Source organism: Myxocyprinus asiaticus, chromosome 45 (genome assembly GCF_019703515.2).
Source record: "Myxocyprinus asiaticus isolate MX2 ecotype Aquarium Trade chromosome 45, UBuf_Myxa_2, whole genome shotgun sequence".
NCBI classification, from domain to species: domain Eukaryota; kingdom Metazoa; phylum Chordata; class Actinopteri; order Cypriniformes; family Catostomidae; genus Myxocyprinus; species Myxocyprinus asiaticus.
In genome coordinates, this window is record NC_059388.1 from 22,146,508 (window position 1) to 22,166,752 (window position 20,245).

The following is a 20,245-nucleotide window of genomic DNA, read 5'->3' on the forward strand; positions in this document are numbered from 1 at the left end:
CCTGAAATATATAATGTCAAATCAGAAAAATAAGAAAAAAAGTACAAGTTTCTTTGTGATTTTTCTGCAGTTTCTTAGGCTGAGAGTCACAGAATTTATCATAATCTACATTTAAACATTTGAAACGTTTGCTTTAAAATGATACCAAACACTTGACTCTCCTTGTTTTTGTTTGTTTTTGTTTTTTGTCAAGTTATACAAGTTACCTTTATTTTTGGGTGTGCCACTGAAACAGGAAATCTTTAAAAACACCCTCAGAGCTTAAATGGTTAAAGGAATAGTTCATCCAGAAATGAACATTCTGTAATTTTTTTTTTCTCAACCACATATGCTCTTTCTTCCCCTTTGATCATAAAAGGAGAATTTTTGAATAATTTCCAATCTTTTCCATACAATGACAGCTCTTAGTGATAAAAGGACAAAAATACCATTAAAGAACCATAAAATCAATCCAAATGATCCCAAGTCCTCTGAAGCATTACGATAGCTTTATATGAGAAACAAACCAAAATTTAAATATTAATTCATAAAAATTCTTCCCCTCTGCTACAGCACTTAAATCTCATTTTCAGGATTATTACATATCTCTCCTTGTGTTTAAAAGAAACTGAATACAGTTTTGAAATGACATGAGCATAAGTACGTAATGACAGTTTTTTTTTGTTTTTTGGGGGGAACTATTCCTTTAGCAACTTGAAACGTTTGTCTAGTACAGTACATGGCCATTGATGCATCACTGTTCATCATTCATTAATACTTTTTTGTTTGTAATTTTTGTAATTAAATCATTAGTATTTAATTTGCAGCCCAACTCAATTCAAAGTACATCCTGCATTGTATAATAAATGTTTTGATGTTTATATTATGAAACAAACCTAATAGAAATGGTCAGAACAACGGATCATTGAGGTCTTCTGATTTAGTTCAGTAACATAAAAGCCTTACCTAAATAGCTGATGCAATGGCCTGTGGGGCAATCGTTTAATGGACTTTGTGTTTACATTCAACCGGTAATGCACACAGCCATCTCTGTTGAGCTCTGCCTATTTGGTAAAAATAGGTGGAGACAGCATGCAGGTCTGATACAAAAAAAGAGATAAAGCTTAAAGTGCAAATCTCACCTGCATTCACTATAGGGTGCAAATGACCATTGATCTGTTTCCTTTGAATAAACTCTGTATATAAACACAAGTGAAATGGGACTCCAGCTCAGACCTCATATTGATTACCTCTCTGAGCTGGGAGTGATATATTACAACATAGATGAGTTCTGTCATTAGGATTAAGCTTAAAGGAGTTTTTTAAGGATTTTTTTTACCTTCTTACTCTTTTCTTAGTGGGTAGGATATGGATAAAATGTTTTTTGCATTGTTTATATTTGAGCGTGAAAATATACATCAGCAGTGCAAATCAATTACAAAGGCTTACTGTGTTTTTATAAGTAGTTTTATCTGTGAGCAAATCTTTATGTTTGTTGTCAGGCATAGATTGATTTTGATTAAGTTGTGTTTCTGTATCAGTAGGAGTTGAAGAATTTGGATTTGAATTTTAGAAGTTGGGATAATGTGTGTTCTAAAAAGTTTTCAAGTAGGGAAGTAGTATGTAGTGTCCAATGCATAGTACACTGTGTGGAATAAGCAGTATATGGTCTAAACCACTTAATAATTAGCCATAAAATACCTGTCAATTGAGTTAAAGGGATAGTTCACCCAAAATGAAAATTCTCTCATAGTTTACTCACCCTCATGCCATCCCAGATGTGAATAGCTTTCTTTCTTCTACAGAACACAAATAAAAATTTTAGAAGTATATTTCAGCTCTGTTTGTCTATACAATGCAAGTGAATGGTGACCAGACCTTTCAAGAATCACATAAAGGCAGCATAAAAGTAATCCATACGACTCCAGTGGTGAAATCCATGTCTTCAGAAGTGATATGATAGGTGTGGGTGAAAAACAAATCAATATTTAAGTCCTTTTTTAATATAAATCTCCACTTTCACATTTGGTGAAGAGATTTATGGTAAAAAAATGGACTTAAATATTGTTTTGTTTCTCACCTTAAGTGATTGCATTGCTTCAGAAGAAATAAATTAAACCACTGGAGTCATATGGATTACTTTTATGCTGCCTGTGTGATTTTTGGAGCTTGAAATGTCTGGTCGCCATTCACTTGCATTGAAAGGACCAACAGAGCTGAGATATTTGTTCAAGTAGTTTAAAACGACTGTCCATATTGGAAAATTGATGATCACTTCTAAAATAATTGTGATCCCAGTAACAAGACTTTAGCTGCTGGTCATGTGATCATTTTACCCTGGAAACATGAAGCTCTGGAGTGATTAGGTGGCTAAAAATAAGTCCTGTGTTGAATTAATGTAATGATTTTACAGTAAAAAGCCTCAAAGTGGCCTTAAGCAGCTCTCTAGAGGGAGCACTAATTAAATGTATCCTCTTCAATGATCCTCCATTTTAACTGTCATTATGCCAGTAAATACAGCACTGCTACAATATGCAGGGGTCTAGAACATTCGCAAATATAAAATTGTTTGGGGTTATCTTTTCTGTGTAATCCCAGCAATTGTTATACGTTATATGGCAACCATATTTGTAATGCCTCCAACCAGCTATTCTCAGTCATGCAAGAACAGCTCCTATCTACTTGAATGGGGAAACTCCAAAACTGTTGGTCAAGATTAGTCTGACAACGATGCTATCATAAATGTAGCTTCTTTACTGCAAATCTTGCAAAAAAACAGATATTTTTGTGCCTGGTACAGCTAATGAGGATGCACGTTTTAGAGTAAACTGACAGGTGATGTTTCTTATAAAAAAGGTGATTGGCTCTTTCAACTATAAGTCGGTTATTCTATTGCTACAACCGCCTGTATATGTACGAGTGACCCATCTCACCCTTATGTCTCTAGTTGTGTCCAGCTTGTGTCTATGTGTATCTGTTTCTCTCGTGAATATCTTTGGCTAAAGAAAACACTTTAAATAATTACAATGTATTTCAGGAACATGTTTGTCCTCAATTACAGTATGTGTCTTTGTTTTGTCATGGTTTATGTCTGTTCCCTGTCTGTCACTCACTCGAAGTTGTGTCGATATAGTGACACTAGGGGTCACTCTTGGGAGCCCGAGACACCTCTGGTCTTTGATAAAAGGCCAATGAAAATTGGCGAATGGTATTTGCATGCCACTCCCCCGGACATACGGGTATAAAATGAGCTGGCGTGCAACCACTCATTCAGATTTTCTCTTCGGAGCCGAACGGTCGATGTTTACTGAGCTGTTTACGAACGCCCCTGGGCGCTTCGGCAGAAAAAAGAGAGTATATTTTCCTAAAAGAGTATATTTCTCTAAAAGAGCGGCACACACAGAACGTCATTTTAAAGACACATCTTTTTAAAGATGCCTTTCCGTTTGTGTTTTATTTCTGGTTGCGGTCGTTACTTCTCAACTTCAGACGGTCACGATCGCTGTCTTTTCGTGTCTGGGCGCGACCCACGCAGAGACAGCGTTCGTGGATGGTTCATGTACTCACTGCGAGAACATGACCATGGCAACCACCCCAGCGGCTCTCCGCCTCGGTCCTTCTACCTACGGGTAAGAGGCCAGCGCGGCTAGCACTGGGGCTGATTTGGGGACCCCAACAGTGGACCTCCCATTCCCCAGCATGCTCGTCTGCCCCAATCGGGCTTCTGGATGAGTCTGCCGGCTCGTCTCACGGCGAGTTCGACCTCTTGTTCGGAGCCCGCGAAGCTGATGAGCTCTCAAGTGCAGCATCGGAGAGCGGGCTTGTCCAGTCGGATGCAGAAGCCTCAGCTGGGCTCCCCCCTTCAGGGACGATTGCCCAGTCACAGGCTGATGCGGAAGTGATGGACAGGCTTTCCCGGGCGGCCACGAGCATCGGGCTAGAGTGGAACCCTCCGCTCGATGATTGGTTCCTGGGCTTACGGCGCCGCTCAAAGCAGCCATGCTCCGCTCCAGTGCCTTTCTTCCCGGAAGTGCACGAGGAGCTGACAAAATCGTGGAAGGCACCTTTTACTGCACGGTCCTGATTTCTCAGCTCCCCCGCTCTCACTACCCTCGATGGCGATAAGAAGGATTACAGCGCGCCTCACGAACGAGCGCGCACAGTGATGGCCTGTTTGAAGGTGTTCAAACAGAAAACAGCGGTTCCATTTAAACTCTTTCAGAGGCTCCTGGGGCATATGGCATCCTCAGCGGTGGCCACCCCGCTCGGGTTGATGCATATGAGACCGCTTCAGCACTGGCTTCAGACTCGAGTCCCGAGATGGGCATGGCACCACGGGACACATCACGTGGTCATCACGCCGGTCTGTCACCACCTCTTCAGCCCTTGGACCGACCTCATGTTTCTATGGGCAGGCGTTCCCCTAGAGCAGGTCTTCAGGCGCATCATGGTCACGACAGACACCTCCAAGACGGGCTGGGGCGCCGTTTGCAATGGGCCTGCGGCTGCGTTGGCACATGAACTGCCTCGAGTTGCTGGCAATTCTGCTTGCCCTGTGGAGGTTCCGGCCATTGATCCAGGGCAAGCACGTGTTAGTTCGGACAGACAACATGGCAACGGTAGCATATGTCAACCGCCAAGGTGGTCTGCGCTCTCGTTGTATGTCACAACTCACCCACCTCAAGTTGCTGCGAGCCACTCACATCCCGGGCGACCTCAACACTGCAGCGGACGCGCTGTCACGGCAGGTTACCCTCAGGGGAGAGTGGAGACTCCACCCTCATGTGGTACAGCTGATCTGGAGTTGATTCGGACAGGCACAGGTAGACCTGTTCGCCTCCCAAGAATCCTCCCACTGCCTGCTCTGGTATGTCCTGACTGAGGCACCTCTGTATAGACGCGCTGGCACACAGCTGGCCCCCTGGCCTGCGCAAATATGCGTTTCCCCCAGAGCAGGTCGTCTTGTTAGCACCCTACTGGCCCACCCAGATGTGGTTCTCGGACCTCACGCTCCTCGCGACAGCCCCCCCGGCGAATTCCCCTGAGGAAGGACCTTCTTTCTCAGGGACGGGGCACCATCTGGCACCCGCGACCAGACCTCTGGAATCTCCATGTCTGGCCCCTGGACGGGACGCGGAATACCTAAGCGGTCTACCACCCACGGTGGTAGACACGATCACTCAGGCTAGGGCCGACCAGGCTATGTGCCCAAGGTTCCCACGACCCCTTTTAGGGACCAGGTGGTGAACCTGCGAGCGCTGCCCCAGAAGGAGGCAGACCCAGCCCTGTCGTTGCTGTGTCCGGTGCGCACTTTACGCATCTATTCGGGTCGCACGCAGAGCTTTAGGATCTCTGAGCAGCTCTTTGTCTGCTTTGGTGGAAAGGAAGCACTGTCTCCAATGCTATGGCATATCACGTCCAGGACATGCTGCCCCCGGTAGGGCTACAAGCCCATTCTACCAGGGGTGTAGGGCCCTGGCCAGGGGTGTCTCTCTAACAGACATTTGCAGAGCAGCGGGCTGGGCAACACCCAACACCTTAGCGAGGTTCTACAACCTCCGGGTGGAACCGGTTTCGTGCCGGGTAGTGGCACGCAATACAAGCGGATAAGCCCGGGATAGCTGGCCGGGTGTATCACTTGCACATAGCGCCTTTCACCTCCTCTGAGCTGAAGACATGCGCCATTAACTCCCAGTAGTGTTCACAAACTATGTTCCCTGGTTGACTTCCTCCGAGCCCTATGGCAGTCGAGTTTTTGGAGAGACCCACTGCCGGCCCAGTACACATGCTAACTAAAAGCCCTGTTCTGGGGTAGGTGCTCCGCATGTGGTGGTTCCCTGTAGGTAACCCCATGCGACGTATATCTTCCGCTAATTCGTTTCCCTGTTGGCAAACTGCATCTTCCTTGGGCAGAGGCCCCTCTGCCACAGTCTCCATGTTTGTAGTAACTCCTCCCCCATTGGGTAGGACCTACCATGAGACTTCTCCACATGACATACTTCCCACATAGTTCAGCAAGACCAATGGACGTATTTTCCACTTAAATATCCCCCCTCTTTCTGAGTGAGGTGTGGTCTCCGCGGTGTCCTTCCCTTGGGAGGGACACCCCCCGACTAGACCTGGTCGGCCCAGTCGGATATTCCCCCTTTGTTTTTAGGGAGTGGAAAAAAAGAAGGGGAGAAGAGGCCACAACTGGGCTAGCCTGTCTCTATCTTTTGGGTAGTCAACTTGTGCCCAAAGGGCCGTTTGACACTCATAACTATGTTGGGGGAGGTTACGTGTTGGCCTGGTGCGCTGGCTACGAGGCACACAGTTGTCTGCCCTTCACACGCTGCCAGTTCACGTAACACAGTTCAGCCAGTTGCGGCGTTTTGTATATGTACCCTTAATGTCACAACATCGACACAACGTCGAGTGAGTGACGGATAGGGAACGTCCTGGTTACTTGCGTAACCTCCGTTCCCTGATGGAGGGAACGAGACATTGTGTCCCTCCTGCCACAACGCTGAACTACCCACTGAAATGACCGGACCTTGTCTCGGCTCCTCAAAATAAAACCTGAATGAGTGGTTGCACGCCAGCTCCTTTTATACCCGTATGTCCGGGGGAGTGGCATGCAAATACCACTTGCCAATTTTCATTGGCCTTTTATCAAAGATCAGATGTGTCTCGGGCTCCCAAGAGTGACCCCTAGTGTCACTACATCGACACAACTTCTCGTTCCCTCCATCAGGGAATGGAGGTTACACAAGTAACCATGACGTTTTCTTTATTGTTTCTGTGTGCTGTTTGTGTATGTGTGTGTGTGTGTGTGTGTGTGTGTGTGTGTGTGTGTGTGTGTGTGTGTGTCTCCTGTACCTGTAGCTAGGGGGAGCAGTGCTGACTGCCTGCTTTATGTATCTGCTTTATAAAGAAGAAGAAGAGGACTTATCTGATGCTTGATTGGATAGTACCACTTTTTTGACTCCTGAACTGCTATGTGAGGGCAAGGTTGCTTGTATTTGTGCTTTGTGCATGCTGTTGTGCCATGGTCAGCTCATGCCCATGCCCATGCTTTCTTTGAGACTTATGTGTAAAGTTTGAAACTCTGGCTTGGCCGTTTGGCATGGTACCAGTAGAGTATAAATCCACACATGCTGAATAGTGCATGGCAAATGAGAAAAATCCACTGCTCACAATTATTAATTCCACTGCAACCAAAGCATTTCATCATGTTTAAAGGGGTATATTACACATATGTGTATGGTAGACACTGCTATCCAAAGAAGTGCATTTAAAGTATACATTACATCAGTATCCTATGCGTGTTTTCTGGGAATCAAACACATGACTTTAGGGTTTCAGCGCCATTCTCTACCAGTTGGGCTACAGGAACAGGTCATGTAATGAGCAATTACATTTTCCTAGATCTTTTGAAATACTATAGGAACATACTGTACGTTTCAGAAAGCAAAACTTCTTCCCCATTTCAAAAATAACATTGAAACTAAGCTACAAAAATGACTCTGAACGTTCGCAACATTTTTCTTATACTTTATAGACCTTTTACCTGATATAACCTTTTACCTGCAACTTGCTGTGGGACTCCCAGTTGGCCCAATCTATTTCAGGCATCTACCTTCCTGTCTATTGTATCTCTCCTCCCTGTGGACACAGACTTTTGGAAAGGAGAAGTGTCAAAGGTGTCAACAATTCTGCTTAGAGCTGCCTAGAAAAGACAGCACTTTTCTTTGTATAGGCCTGCTGATTGCATACAAGTCTTGTCTTTCGATTTATTGTCTGCAGTGCCTCTTTCCTGTGCAGTTAATGCAGTTAATCTCCATTTTCCTTCAGCTTTATTTTCCTCTAGAGAAGCGTTAGAAGGACTGAAAGACAGCAGTAACACTGCTTCTCACTTAGTGCTTTATGACATAGAAGAGAGTTGCATGATAAGACCAGGCTTCTTAAAGGGATAGTTCATGCAAAAAATAATATTCTGTCATCATTTGCATTCCAAACCCATATGATTCTCATTTTTCTTTGGAGCACAAAGATATTTAGCCAAATATTCAAGCTATTATTTTTAATACAGTGAAAATGAATGAGGACAAGGGCAGTGAGCTCCAACAATGACAAAGAAGCACCAGAAAAGTACTATAAAAGTGGTACATACGACTTATGCACTACATTCTAAGCCTTAAGAAGCTATACATTAGCTTTGTGTATGGGAAAGACCAAAATGTAATTCTTCCCCTCCACCGTAGCTCTCAAAACTCGCTTGTACACACTTAGCACTATAGCTAGCAGTTTTGAGTTTGGAAGAATACGCCACTTAAACGAATATTCCATTTTAAGTTAAGCTCAATCAACAGAATTTGTGGCATGATATTGATTACCACAAAAATGTATTTTGACTTGCCCCTCCTTTTCTTTGAAGAAAAAAAAAAAAAAAAAGCAAAAATTTGGGTTCCAGTGAGGCACTTACAATGGAAGTGAATGGGATCAATCCTTAAACGTTAAAATACACACTGTTTAAAAAGTATATACACAAGATATATACAATATGTGTGTTAGCATGATTTTAATGTGATAAAATAACTTACTAACCTTTTCTGTGTAAAGTTATAGCCAATTTTACAACTTTGTTGCCATGATGATATAATGTCAACAAACCCTAGAATTACTGTAAAAATTACAATTTAAACAACTTTACAGCTCAAATAACACATGAGTTTTACAGAATAATTAATATAAGTGCTTTTGTAAAATTTTAAGCTTCACATTTTTGCCTGTAAGCCTTTCAAAAATTGGCCCCATTCACTTCCATTGTAAGTGCCTCACTGTATCGTCGATTTTTGCTTTTTTTTAAAGAAACGGACGAGTCGAAATTATTTTCGTGGTAATCAACATTATGCCACAAATGCTGCTGATTGAGCTTAACTTGTATTGAACCTGGAATGTTCCTTTAAACCGCACTGTTGCACTGTCCCATTTAGGGAAGTTTTTGAGAACAAATGTAATGCCTATTTATAAATGCACTCTAAGAGGCAACCTAACAGTGGCTTAAAAATGACAGTCCTTATGTATTTGAAACCAAGTCCGTAACCATGTCTTGAACATTGGGGGGGACCAAACCATTTTGGGGGATGGGGGTCACGGGTGTTGAGGTCACAAAAATAATGGTCCTCTTTGGTCCTTTAATACAGTAAAGGCGCTGAATGAAATAATTTTCTGAATAAAGGCTTGAAATATGATAACGGCCCAAAATTTTATAATTTTTGGTTTTAAAACATGTATTTTTAGAGTTCACACAGTACAAGACAAACACTGTCTGCATTGCTAGCAATTTGCCTGTTTCAGTCATCTTTTCTTTCTTTTTTGTGCTGTCTCAAAGAAAAGATGATTATAATTTGAATTTATTTTCATCATTGATGTATCTGTAAATACATTACACGACTGTGTCAGCTGACTAGCAAAAAGAAAATACACAAAATTATTTACTTGCCTCAAGTTGTCCCTCATTGTTTTTTCCCCCCAGTAGAATCTTAACACAATATTTTCTTCAAGAATCCTAACGCTGCTCTTTTCCATACAAAAACAGTTCAAATTGACCACTGCTGTCAAGGTCCAAAGAGAAAAAAAAAACATTATATAAATACCGTAAAATAGTCCATACAACACTGTTGTGTGGCCCCAGAAAGCTTGGAATATAGTGCACAAGTAATATGGACTAATGTTTTGATGTCTTTATACTGAACCTTTGATAGTGCTTTATAGTATTTGTCCTTTATGAAGCTTGACAGCTCTTGCTCACTAAAAACTGCTATTCTATGGAATAGAGCTGCTTAAAATATCTATTTGTATGCTCCAAGAAAATGTAACAGCATATGGTTTTTGAACAACGTAAGGGTGAGTGAAGGAGTGAGTAAAAGTAAATTTTCCATTTTTAGGTGAACTACTTTAACTGGTGGCTCATTTTTTTTTTAGCACAAACCTGTTAAGACATACACAATTAAAACTCTTAAAAGAAGACTCATAGAAGATGCTGTACAAAATTCAAAAGACATAAAGAAATGATTTAGAAAATCTTAAATTGATTTTAAATTATTACCTAATGATATTTGCATTAAAAATATATGACACTGTCCTTGCCAAAAGCTAAAAGCACAATAGAAATCACAAGTCACAGGTCTTACCATGTTCTAGTTTTAATCTGAGGGTGAAAACTCTATTTTATGTTATAGATCATTTTCTAAGACAATATCAAGTGAATTTTCTAAAAAGCTACTTCAAAAACCTGCCAGATAACCACATTTATTCAGTTCCTTTACAATATACACACATTCGCGTTTTGTCTTAAGCCTGATTTGCTGAAAACTGCTCCGTTAATGTTTTCACATTCACAGTTATGAATGACATACAAATCACGTACTGTACATGACATATTTTAAATTCAAAACGGCAAATTTCACCAAATGGTGAATAGTTTGCACACTTGGAAATTAATGTCAGTCGGTTCAACATTTCAATCATAAAACAGTGGTCAAATATTGCATGTTTAGTTAGATACTGACATCTCACATGACACAAACACTCTTAACCTGAACTGTTAACCACTCTTGCTGATATGGAGTAATCCACGACTTTCCTGCTTAGCGTCTTAAATTTGAGTCCCGCTTTCATCTATTTGATCTCATATGACATTGACGAGCGGTGTTAGACTAGCGTGGTAAAAAGTTTACTTTTTTAAACCATTATGTTATTCCTGAAACAACTTCATGACAGTTAGACAGCGGTGCATAATGGACTGCAGCAGAACAGCAACAAGGATATCAATTTTTGAGGGGGGGACAATCTGGCCATATTTGATTATTGGGGGGGACTTGTCACCCTCAAAGTATATTGTGGTTACGGCCCTGTTTGAAACCTCTAAAAACAATCATAAACCAGACATCCTTTCTGACTGCTCTTTTGCAGATTAACCAATTTAAGGTGTATGTTCCCCCCCCCCCCATTAAAGTAAATGCATTATTAAGGCAAGGAAATTCTGCCGTTAAATTGAACTGCCAGCTTTGGTTTATTTCTGTGTTTGTGGGTTGAATGAGGCATGCTTTTAGTGGAAATGATCGCCCACTAAATGTTCTATTTAGGACCTGGCTTCCGATTTGTCTTCAGATGTAATTTTTCCAACTAAGAGTGATATCGATTCACACATTTTTAGATGTTGAACCTGACTGTGTTTTTAAAAGAAAGTTTACCTTTTGAATTTTTAGGTGTTCGGTAGATTAGTGAGATTTTAGGCATATACAGTGACCCCAAAAATTATTTGGGCACTTTTGCCACACTTAATGTACACTGAGCTCTTCATTAGGAACACTTGTACACCTACTTATTCATGCAATTATCTAACCAGCCAATCATGTGCATACAATAATGCAGATACGGGTCAGGAGCTTCAGTTAATGTTCACATCAATCATCAGAATGGGGAAAAATTAGATCTCTGATTTCAACTGTTGGCATGATTGTTGTTGCCAGATGGGCTGGTTTGACTATTTCTGTAACTGCTGATCTCCTGGGATTTTCAAACACAACAGTCTCTAGAGTTTACTTAGAATGTTGCCAAAAACTAAAAACAACCAGTGAGCGGCAGTTCTGCAGATGGAAATGCCTTATTGATGAGAGAGGTCAACGGAGAATGACCAGACTGGTTCGAGCTGACAGTACAATTGTAGTGAGCAGAATAGCATCTCAGAATGCACAACACGTTAAACCTTGAGGCGGATGTGCTACAACAGCAGAAGACCACGTCGGGCACTTTATTAGGACCATAGTGTTCCTAATAAAGTGCTCAATGAGTGTATGTTTTAGCATTATATAATACAATAACAAAACAAGTGGCCACTGTTTTTGTATATCCTTTTTTAAAACTGGAATTACAGCTTTTTTACTTATTTTTCCCTTGTTTACAACAGCTACATGAAATATCCCATTGAATTTTCATTCTTTGTCACAAACTTTACCCTAAGAAGTGCGCCACAGTCTCCCAGAAACTTGCCTGTGTGAATCTTAAGATTGTTGCTGTGAATTAGCTTATAGCTCATCTACTGGCACCTGGAAACACTTAAAAGCTAAAAGCTGTTTTGAAATATGGAAATCTGTAAATGAATTTTTATGTTTAGATTAACTCTCTCTTCATTATGAGAGTTAGCATTGGTCTGACTCTGCCTACACACTGTAGACTACATAAACACAGGCGTGCACATTCAAACACACACACACACACACACACACACACACACTCCCACACATGCTAATTGACCCAATTACAACACTGCTACCATAACGGCTTCTTTACACCTCGGTCTCCATAGTAACTGTACACTGCGTGCCTTCTTCAAGCCTTCTGTAAAGAGAGTTTCAACAACTGCCACAAGGCCATATATCAGACTATGTCTGTGCTATCAAAGTATGTGCTTTAGGACTAAAGGATTAATATATATAGGACTGATATATATATATATATATATATATATATATATATATATATATATATATATATATATATATTATAATTTGACATTTGTTGGAGCTCTGTTTATGGAATGTAATGCTTGTCATACCCTGCCTGATCCCCCGTATTGAATTTTCTCATTCATTAAAAATTATATTATCAGTGCATGTAGTTACAAGATTGTATTTAACCAGAGAGATATTCCAGTGACTTGATGTTTCCCACCAAGCTGGTTTCCACTGGTCAAGCTGGTCTGGGTTTATGGTTTTATAGGTTTTTGGGCCCTTTTCGGATGATCATGCTGGGAGACCAGCTGGCTCACCAGCTAAACCAGCTGAACACCAGCTTGGCCAGTCAAGCAAACCACTTAGCTGGCTTCAGATGTTGTGAATGTTATGTAGCCCATGCTTCATTATTTTAATGTGTAGGTTACTTCTATCACATATTTATATGAATTATCAATTGTCTGTGTGTCCTTGTGTTTCAGATATGTGGAATGGTGTTCACATGTTGCCTCCACAGGCAAATTAAACTGGACCCATACTGACCGCTCAGCCACTTTACATACCCTCCTGACACTCCAACACACACCGACATGGCCTTACTACTGTGCCCACCTTCAACTGCATGAGCAAACATTAGGCTTTATTAAACATTAATGTAAAGGCTTTCTTTTAACATTTGCCACTTTTCATTTTCAAAGGGGTATTTGGACATCCAAATATCTAGTCAAGTGCTATTGTATCAGGTCTTTATTGAGACTATTGTTGGTATTGCCTCCTTATGATACTAATGATACTAACTCTTTATAACTGTATACTCTTTATAAAGTTGTGGCATATTGCCCTAGTAATTTACGGTAGATATAAAGGAAGCATTCAGAAAATGCCTTGGAAGATACCTGCAGTCATTTAAATGTATAAGAGGCATTCAGTAAAGGCCTTAGAAGACATGTATTTTTTTTACCTTTGTGTAAATTATAATATACTGTATATCCACTGAATAATTTTTTTGTTTGTTTTTTTACTAAACTTGTATTTGCTATGATTTGGTTATGTTAAATGTATATAATGTGCTGCTGTGGAAACCTGCTTATAGTGACAAATACGTAAACTGGATCATTCAAAATGCTTAACAATAGCATTCATGAATATATTTTCCTAAAAAAAGAAAAAAGAATATATTATAAATGCCAGTTTTAGCCAGGTCTTGCTATAGTGCAGAAGGTGATCATATTCTACAAAATTGTGGAAAAAGCTATTAAAAGGCTACACACAATCACAACTCGTACATGTCCTAAAAAGGCCACTTAATATCCCTTAATATTGGCCTTGAAGCAAACAGGTGACAAAGAAAATTCAGTTGATTTATATTTTCACGTTAGACACACAGAATGATGAAGATTTAATAAAGATTGAATATGATAAAAATGTTGTCATAAATCTGTGGATCAACACTGTAGTTTTTCCTGTTCTTGGTTTAATCTTTCAGATTCTTATTCATGTAGTGCAAATTCTGCCATCACTTTGTGTCTGATAATCTGATATTAAACTTAGATGTCCTCCATCTTGAAGGGATAGTTCACCCAAAAATGAAAATGATCTTATCATTTACTCACCTTCATGCCAGATGTGGATGACTTTCTTTCTTCTGTTGAACACAAAAGAAGATTTTTAGAAGAATATATCAGATGCAAGTGAATGGTGGCCAGAACTTTGCAGGTCCAAAAAGCATATACAGTTAAGGCAGCATGAAAGTAATCCATACGACTTCAGTGATAATAAATAAATCAATATCTTCAGAAGCGATATGACAGGTGTGGGTAAGAAAAAGGTCAATATTAAAAAAAATGTTTTACTATACATTCTCCTCCCTGCCCAGTAGGTGGTGATATGCACAAATAATGTGAATCACCAAAAACAAAATAAGAAGAAAGTGAAAGTGGAGATTTATAGTAAAAAAGGACTTAAATATTGATCTGTTTCTCACCAGCACTTATCATATCACTTCTGAAGACATGGATTTAACAATCACCATTTTGGTCACCATTCACTTGCATTGTATGGACCTACAGAGCTCAGATATTTTTCTAAAAATCTTCGTTTATGTTCAGCAGAAGAAAGAAAGTCATACACATCTGGGATGGCACGAGGGTGAGTAAATGTTGTTAAGAGTTTTTATTTTTGGGTGAACTATCCCTTTAATACTTTTTAGATGCAGCGCAAAATTTCCTTTCTATTCCTGTTAGTCTGGAAGGCCAAAACGCTGCCTTTGAGAACTAATGGAAATATACTGATTGACTACAGGCTCATGTTTCTCAACTGGGATGACTGAATATTATACTTACAGATTGGAGCTTTTAGTGAACTCCTTTTAGGGTCACGTCATAAAATATTTGGTTGATTGAGGGAAAAGATTGAGCACTATTGCATTGCCTAACAAATCACAGCTGCAAAATCCTAATGTAGTTGCCACAGCAACGTCAGCCTTGTTGAAATTCAGTGTTATTTGGGGGAAAATGGCTTTTCACTTGAAACAGATGATTTAATTTAACAATCTTTATCTGCTGTACTGATTACCATCTGTAATCCTCTTGCTTTATGCTAGTGACAGATTATTCATATTTTTAAATGTCAGTAAAAGCATTATGCGCAAATAAACAAGTTATCATCTGAGCTGCAAGAAATTGGTTGAGACATGAAATATGCATTTTCCCATCCCATTAGTTGTGATATAATTGCTGTTGTATGAAGTCTTTCGTTAGAGCACTGTTACGTATTTATAGATTGAATGTTTTTTTTTTTTTTCATTATGTTAAATCACCAGTTGCTCTGATAAAAATGCAAGTTCATTTAATAAATTCTTTGCCTTAAGACTATTGCATCCTTTTGAGGGCACTAGGAGAATTAGCTCCAAAATGTCATTATGTTTGATGCATGTTTGTAGAAATTGTATGTCTTATTAAACTTTAATTTTCCGGTTTGTTGCATGTATTGGCACACTTAGGTCAGTAGATGGAGACAAACACACATGGATAAACTTGCTTCTACTGTGGGTCTCTAGTACATGAGCTTGTCTCCAACAAAAATGTCAAATCTATCCGGTCCTTATGTGCTTTCTTTTAAAGGAAGTAAAAAACACTTTTACATACAGCTGCTCACATCTGTTTAATAACTCTCATATCCTGATAATATCCAGATACAGCATGTCTTTACAATTGGCCACATACATTTGTCTCTGTTTTCCATCTCTGTCAGATATATCTGAACTGTAAAGCTTTTCCCATGTTACAGACAAATCTGGGAAAGCTAATTTCCTTGGGTGTCTTTGCAATGGTGGCAGGTGCTGCAGAAATTTCATAGTTATACAGATGTATATGCATTAGAACTGGGATTTGAGTATTGGTGTTGTTGTCTTAGGCTTTTAAGGCAGTTTAAAGGAATAGTTCTCCCAAAATGAAAATTCTTTAATCAGTTACTCACCCTCATGCCATCCCAGATGTGTATGACTTTCTTTCTTCTGCTGAACATAAATGAAGATTTTTAGAAGAATATTTAACCTCTGTAAGTCCATACGCAAGTGAATGGTGGCCAGAACTTTGAAGCTCCAAAAAGCACATAAAGGCAGCATAAAAGAAATCCATAAGACTCCAGCGGTTAAATTTATATTATCTTCAGCAGCGCTATGATAGATGAGGGTGAGAAACAGATAAATATTTAAATCATTTTTATTTATTTTTTTTACTATAAATTCTCCTCCTGGCCAATTAGGGGCTATATGCACGAAGAATGCAAATCACCAAAAACAAAAGAAGAAGAATGTGAAAGTGAAAGTGTAGATTGATAGTAAAAAAGGACCTCAATGTTTTTAAAGATATTTTTCTAAAGTTCTTCCAGGACACACGAATTGGCTAATCATAAATATGGCCTAAATACCCCCTCCCCATCATTTTATTGCTTCAGTACACCACGCACACCCAAGCCAAGCATCTGAATGAGTCTAGCACACTTCCACCCCACCCCTGCTGACTATCACCAACAAGTGAGAGTGAATGGAAGACAGCTGGTGATATATAGTGCTCTTCACATACACCCTGTTATTGCATCTCTGAGTAATGCAATACCTATCAGAGCTTGTTAATTTGAGCTGGCTATATCAATAAGTATGGAAAAAAGAAGCAATGACAGGTATCTTATCTTTCTATCTATCACTCTATCTATCTATCTATCTGTCTGTCTGTCTGTCTGTCTGTCTATCTGAATGGCATATGGCTCTAAAACCAACCTGACATGATTATATAAGATACATTGTCCTCTGCAGTAAATATGCTGGAATGTTTCAGTGCCATGATCAAAGCTGGGGTAACAAGGTCGTTTAGAAAACAAGCTGCAATAGTGTCAGCGGGACCAGGACTGAAGGGCACTCACACAAGCAAAAGTCGTATAGTGGGTTCCTGTCAGCATGCGGACATGTGTCAGAACCAAAGCAATCGCAGCAAGAGATGAATAGTACCAGATGTTGCTTCTTGGATCGGAGCCTGGAAAGATGGTCTCCAGACGTCCAGGGCGAAGAGCTTTCAATCAAACTCAAGCCAGACAGATGAGTCTTACATCTGTCAGTTCTTCAATTTACAAAATGAATTAAATGGAATTTAGTTTGTCAATGACATTGACAAGCAATAAACAACATTTCAATGTTTTGAGTAGATTTTGTTGCACTTGGTGAAATGGATTTCCCTGTTCTTTTCGGTTTTGTACATGTGTATATTATTCATGAGAGACTGCTGATTCAATCCTACAACGTACAATATGACATTTGGCCCCTCTTACATAAAGATACTTTTGTGGGCTTTAGTAACAAACATTTCTTTGACACTCACTTTATACACTCCATTAGCAAATGCTCTGTTTGTTTGGATATTTTTGTCTTGCCAACATTGGAATAACATAAGAGAGAAAGATACAGAAATGTGACATGCTGCCTTACCATCTGCTACAGAATATATTCATCTCTCTTCTGAAGTTTTTCCATTGCTTTTTTTTATTATTATTTAGAACAAACTCTAAACAAAAGCAAAAGTATTACGTGAAAAAAAAAAAAAAAAAAAAAAACCCTGACAAGATGGACCCAATTTCCTATAAATTACTATAATTTATCATACAAAGCCAAGAAATGTGTGTCCTAAAACACACACACACACACACACACACACACACACACACACACACACACACACACACACACACACACATGTTGGTGCAGCTATCATTAGGACTCTCCATAGACATAATGATTTTTATACTGTACAAACTATAGATTCTGTCCCCTAAACCTAACCATACCCCTAAACCTAACCCTCACAACAATCTTTCTGCATTTTTACAATTTCAATAAAACATCGTTTAGTATATTTTTTAAGCAATTTGAATTATGGGGACACTAGAAATGTCCTCATAAACCACATTTATAGCATAAAACCCTTGTAATTACCAGTTTGTAACCTAAAAAAAAGCCCTTGTAAACCACTTGTGTAAACCACTTAAACCTGTTTATTTCAAGGTAACCAAAGAGGATTTATGTGGCGACATTTTCCACAGATGGGCAGTTACTGAAACAGATGCATGCTCCTGTCCAATCAATGTTTTTAGTCTTGCAAAGTTGCAACTAAGATTTCACTACAGTGTGATATCTCGAAATATGTCTAACCAGAATTAATTACTAAACCTCAGCATGAAACATGGAACAATATAACACATTTAGGGTTAATGTGAATGGCCCATTAGATACGTTTTAAAAGTCTGCACAAAGCAACTGGTTTATATTGAGATGAGATACAATAATAGTTTCAGGTTGAAAAGATTTTTCATCTGCTTATTGCACACATGATTAGGTAAGTTAGCTGACTGGCTTTTGCTTAGGTGTTTTTTTTTTCTTCCTTTTTTCAGTTTGTTGTTTTGTTGTGTATGTATGTGTGTGTGTGTGTGTGTGTGTGTGTGTGTGTGTGTGTGCGCGCACGCACGTGTATATCATTTTGTATGTTTGCCCTGCTGGGTTTTTTTTTTTTGTTTTTTTTTTTACTGATGGGTGTTGCTTAAGCTTTATTATATTATATGTGCAAGTCATTTTTCAGCATTTATTCTGACTCTGTTCATACAGTATATCACCGCTCATTTGTCCTTGACACACTCTCCAATTTGTAGGGATTACATGTTTTCTGCAAAAACAGGAAAACTGCAGTACTGTCTTTCTAAGGCTTTTATTTTAAAAGCAAAGTCAAGGAACTTTTAAAATAATCAAAGAAGCAATTGTTCAAAATGAATTATTTCAACCTGAAAAGCTCTTTCGTTTCGATTGCACCCCCCTCCCCCCAAACAACCCCCCAACTCTCTTTCAATTCTCATTTCCTCTTCTTTTTAGCTTCTGCATCTTTGAAAAACTGAATTCAGTGTAAGACTAATGTATGTTTGTTTTCTTACACTGTTTATTTTTTTATTGCATTTTTTTTAGGAGCGTGAGGATACTTGATTTTGAGAGATTGAAGAACAAGACATTACATAGCCTACACAAAGAAACACAATAATGATTTACCTCATGCAGTAAGTATTCTCTAGATTGTGCCACAGCAATAATTGTTTTTGCATTTTTACATTGTATAATATATACAATATGATCAACAATGACATTTCTTTATCACCTGGTTTGTATCCTTAATGAAAAATAAGCTGAAAATCAAGTTACCGGGCAAGCCATCGGTTGGCGTGATATACAGACAAAGACACAAGGCTGAATATATTAAGGGCCACATAACAAAACCCATCTTAACTGTTATGTAAGACAAGCCAACATTTTAATTTGATTATTCAAACATCTCAAAGCTGTGTAATCACTTACTGTATATCAAACTCCATACAACAAAACTGCACAATAACTATTTTGACATGAACACCTTGAATGCATTTTCTGTAAAAGAGTTCAGAGCTCAGAGGAAATTTGGGCCTATTTGTGTGAGTAATGCATCTGGTGCTGGGACAACGATTTCATTGATTATTTTCATGGTTAATGTGTCATTTCTGCACCACTAGCATCACCAAATCGAATTGCAAAAATAATTCCTGTTAAATGTTGCTATGTCAGGCTGGTCAGGATGCTAAAAAAAAAAAAAAAAATCAGCCATGTTTTGATAGTGCCACAGAGCAACACTGTTTAAATATTTTTGGGAATCAACCTATATGAATGTGTTACAGTGTAGTTGTATTAAGATGGGATAGGAGAAAGTATTTAAGCATTAAAAAAAATTACATGTATCACTTATTATTGGAATAGGGGGTTTAGGAGGTACGGATTTAATTTACCTGAGGATATATGACATTTCATATCTGGATTATTTACAGCACCATAGAGCATTACATAAAATTGTTCTCTCTGTTTAGAAGAGATTATCCCTAATTCAATCCAAATTATGTAAATAGAAAAATGGTGGAATGGTTATATTTCCGCTGGAGACATGTCAGGTTGAAACAGAGTTCAGCATGTATTGTCAGATTTTTTATTTTATTTTTTTAACTGCATTATGTCTTTGTTAGGCTTTATTGTTGTTAAACACAGGTGGTGAATGTGTGCAGTCAGACTGATTTCACAGTGAAATCGGAAACAGTTGACTTTTCTTTTGCTAAAATCGGTCTGTGCTTACCAAAATTTGAAACACTGCCCCCAGTGGCCAAAGGGGTAAGTGTTGTTGGGTGTATGGGCACGTGTGAGCTCCATTTTCCGGGTA

The 20,245-nt window shown here is 39.1% G+C and overlaps 1 protein-coding gene across 4 annotated transcripts in view; it reads left to right on the forward strand.

Moving 5' to 3' along the window:
- LOC127435500 (tetraspanin-11-like) overlaps positions 1–15,344 on the forward strand; it is a 39,479-nt gene extending 24,135 nt beyond the window's left edge. For 2 of the 4 annotated variants that reach the window (XM_051689056.1, XM_051689057.1), the window contains exons 8-9: positions 6,844–6,958; positions 12,959–15,344. In XM_051689056.1, the coding sequence (XP_051545016.1) occupies positions 6,844–6,921 (78 nt within the window). In that variant the 3' untranslated portion in view covers positions 6,922–6,958; positions 12,959–15,344. The remainder of the gene's footprint in view (positions 1–6,843; positions 6,959–12,958) is intronic. The other 2 variants (XM_051689059.1, XM_051689060.1) reach the window with 1 other exon arrangement.
- The last annotated feature ends 4,901 nt before the right edge of the window (positions 15,345–20,245 follow it).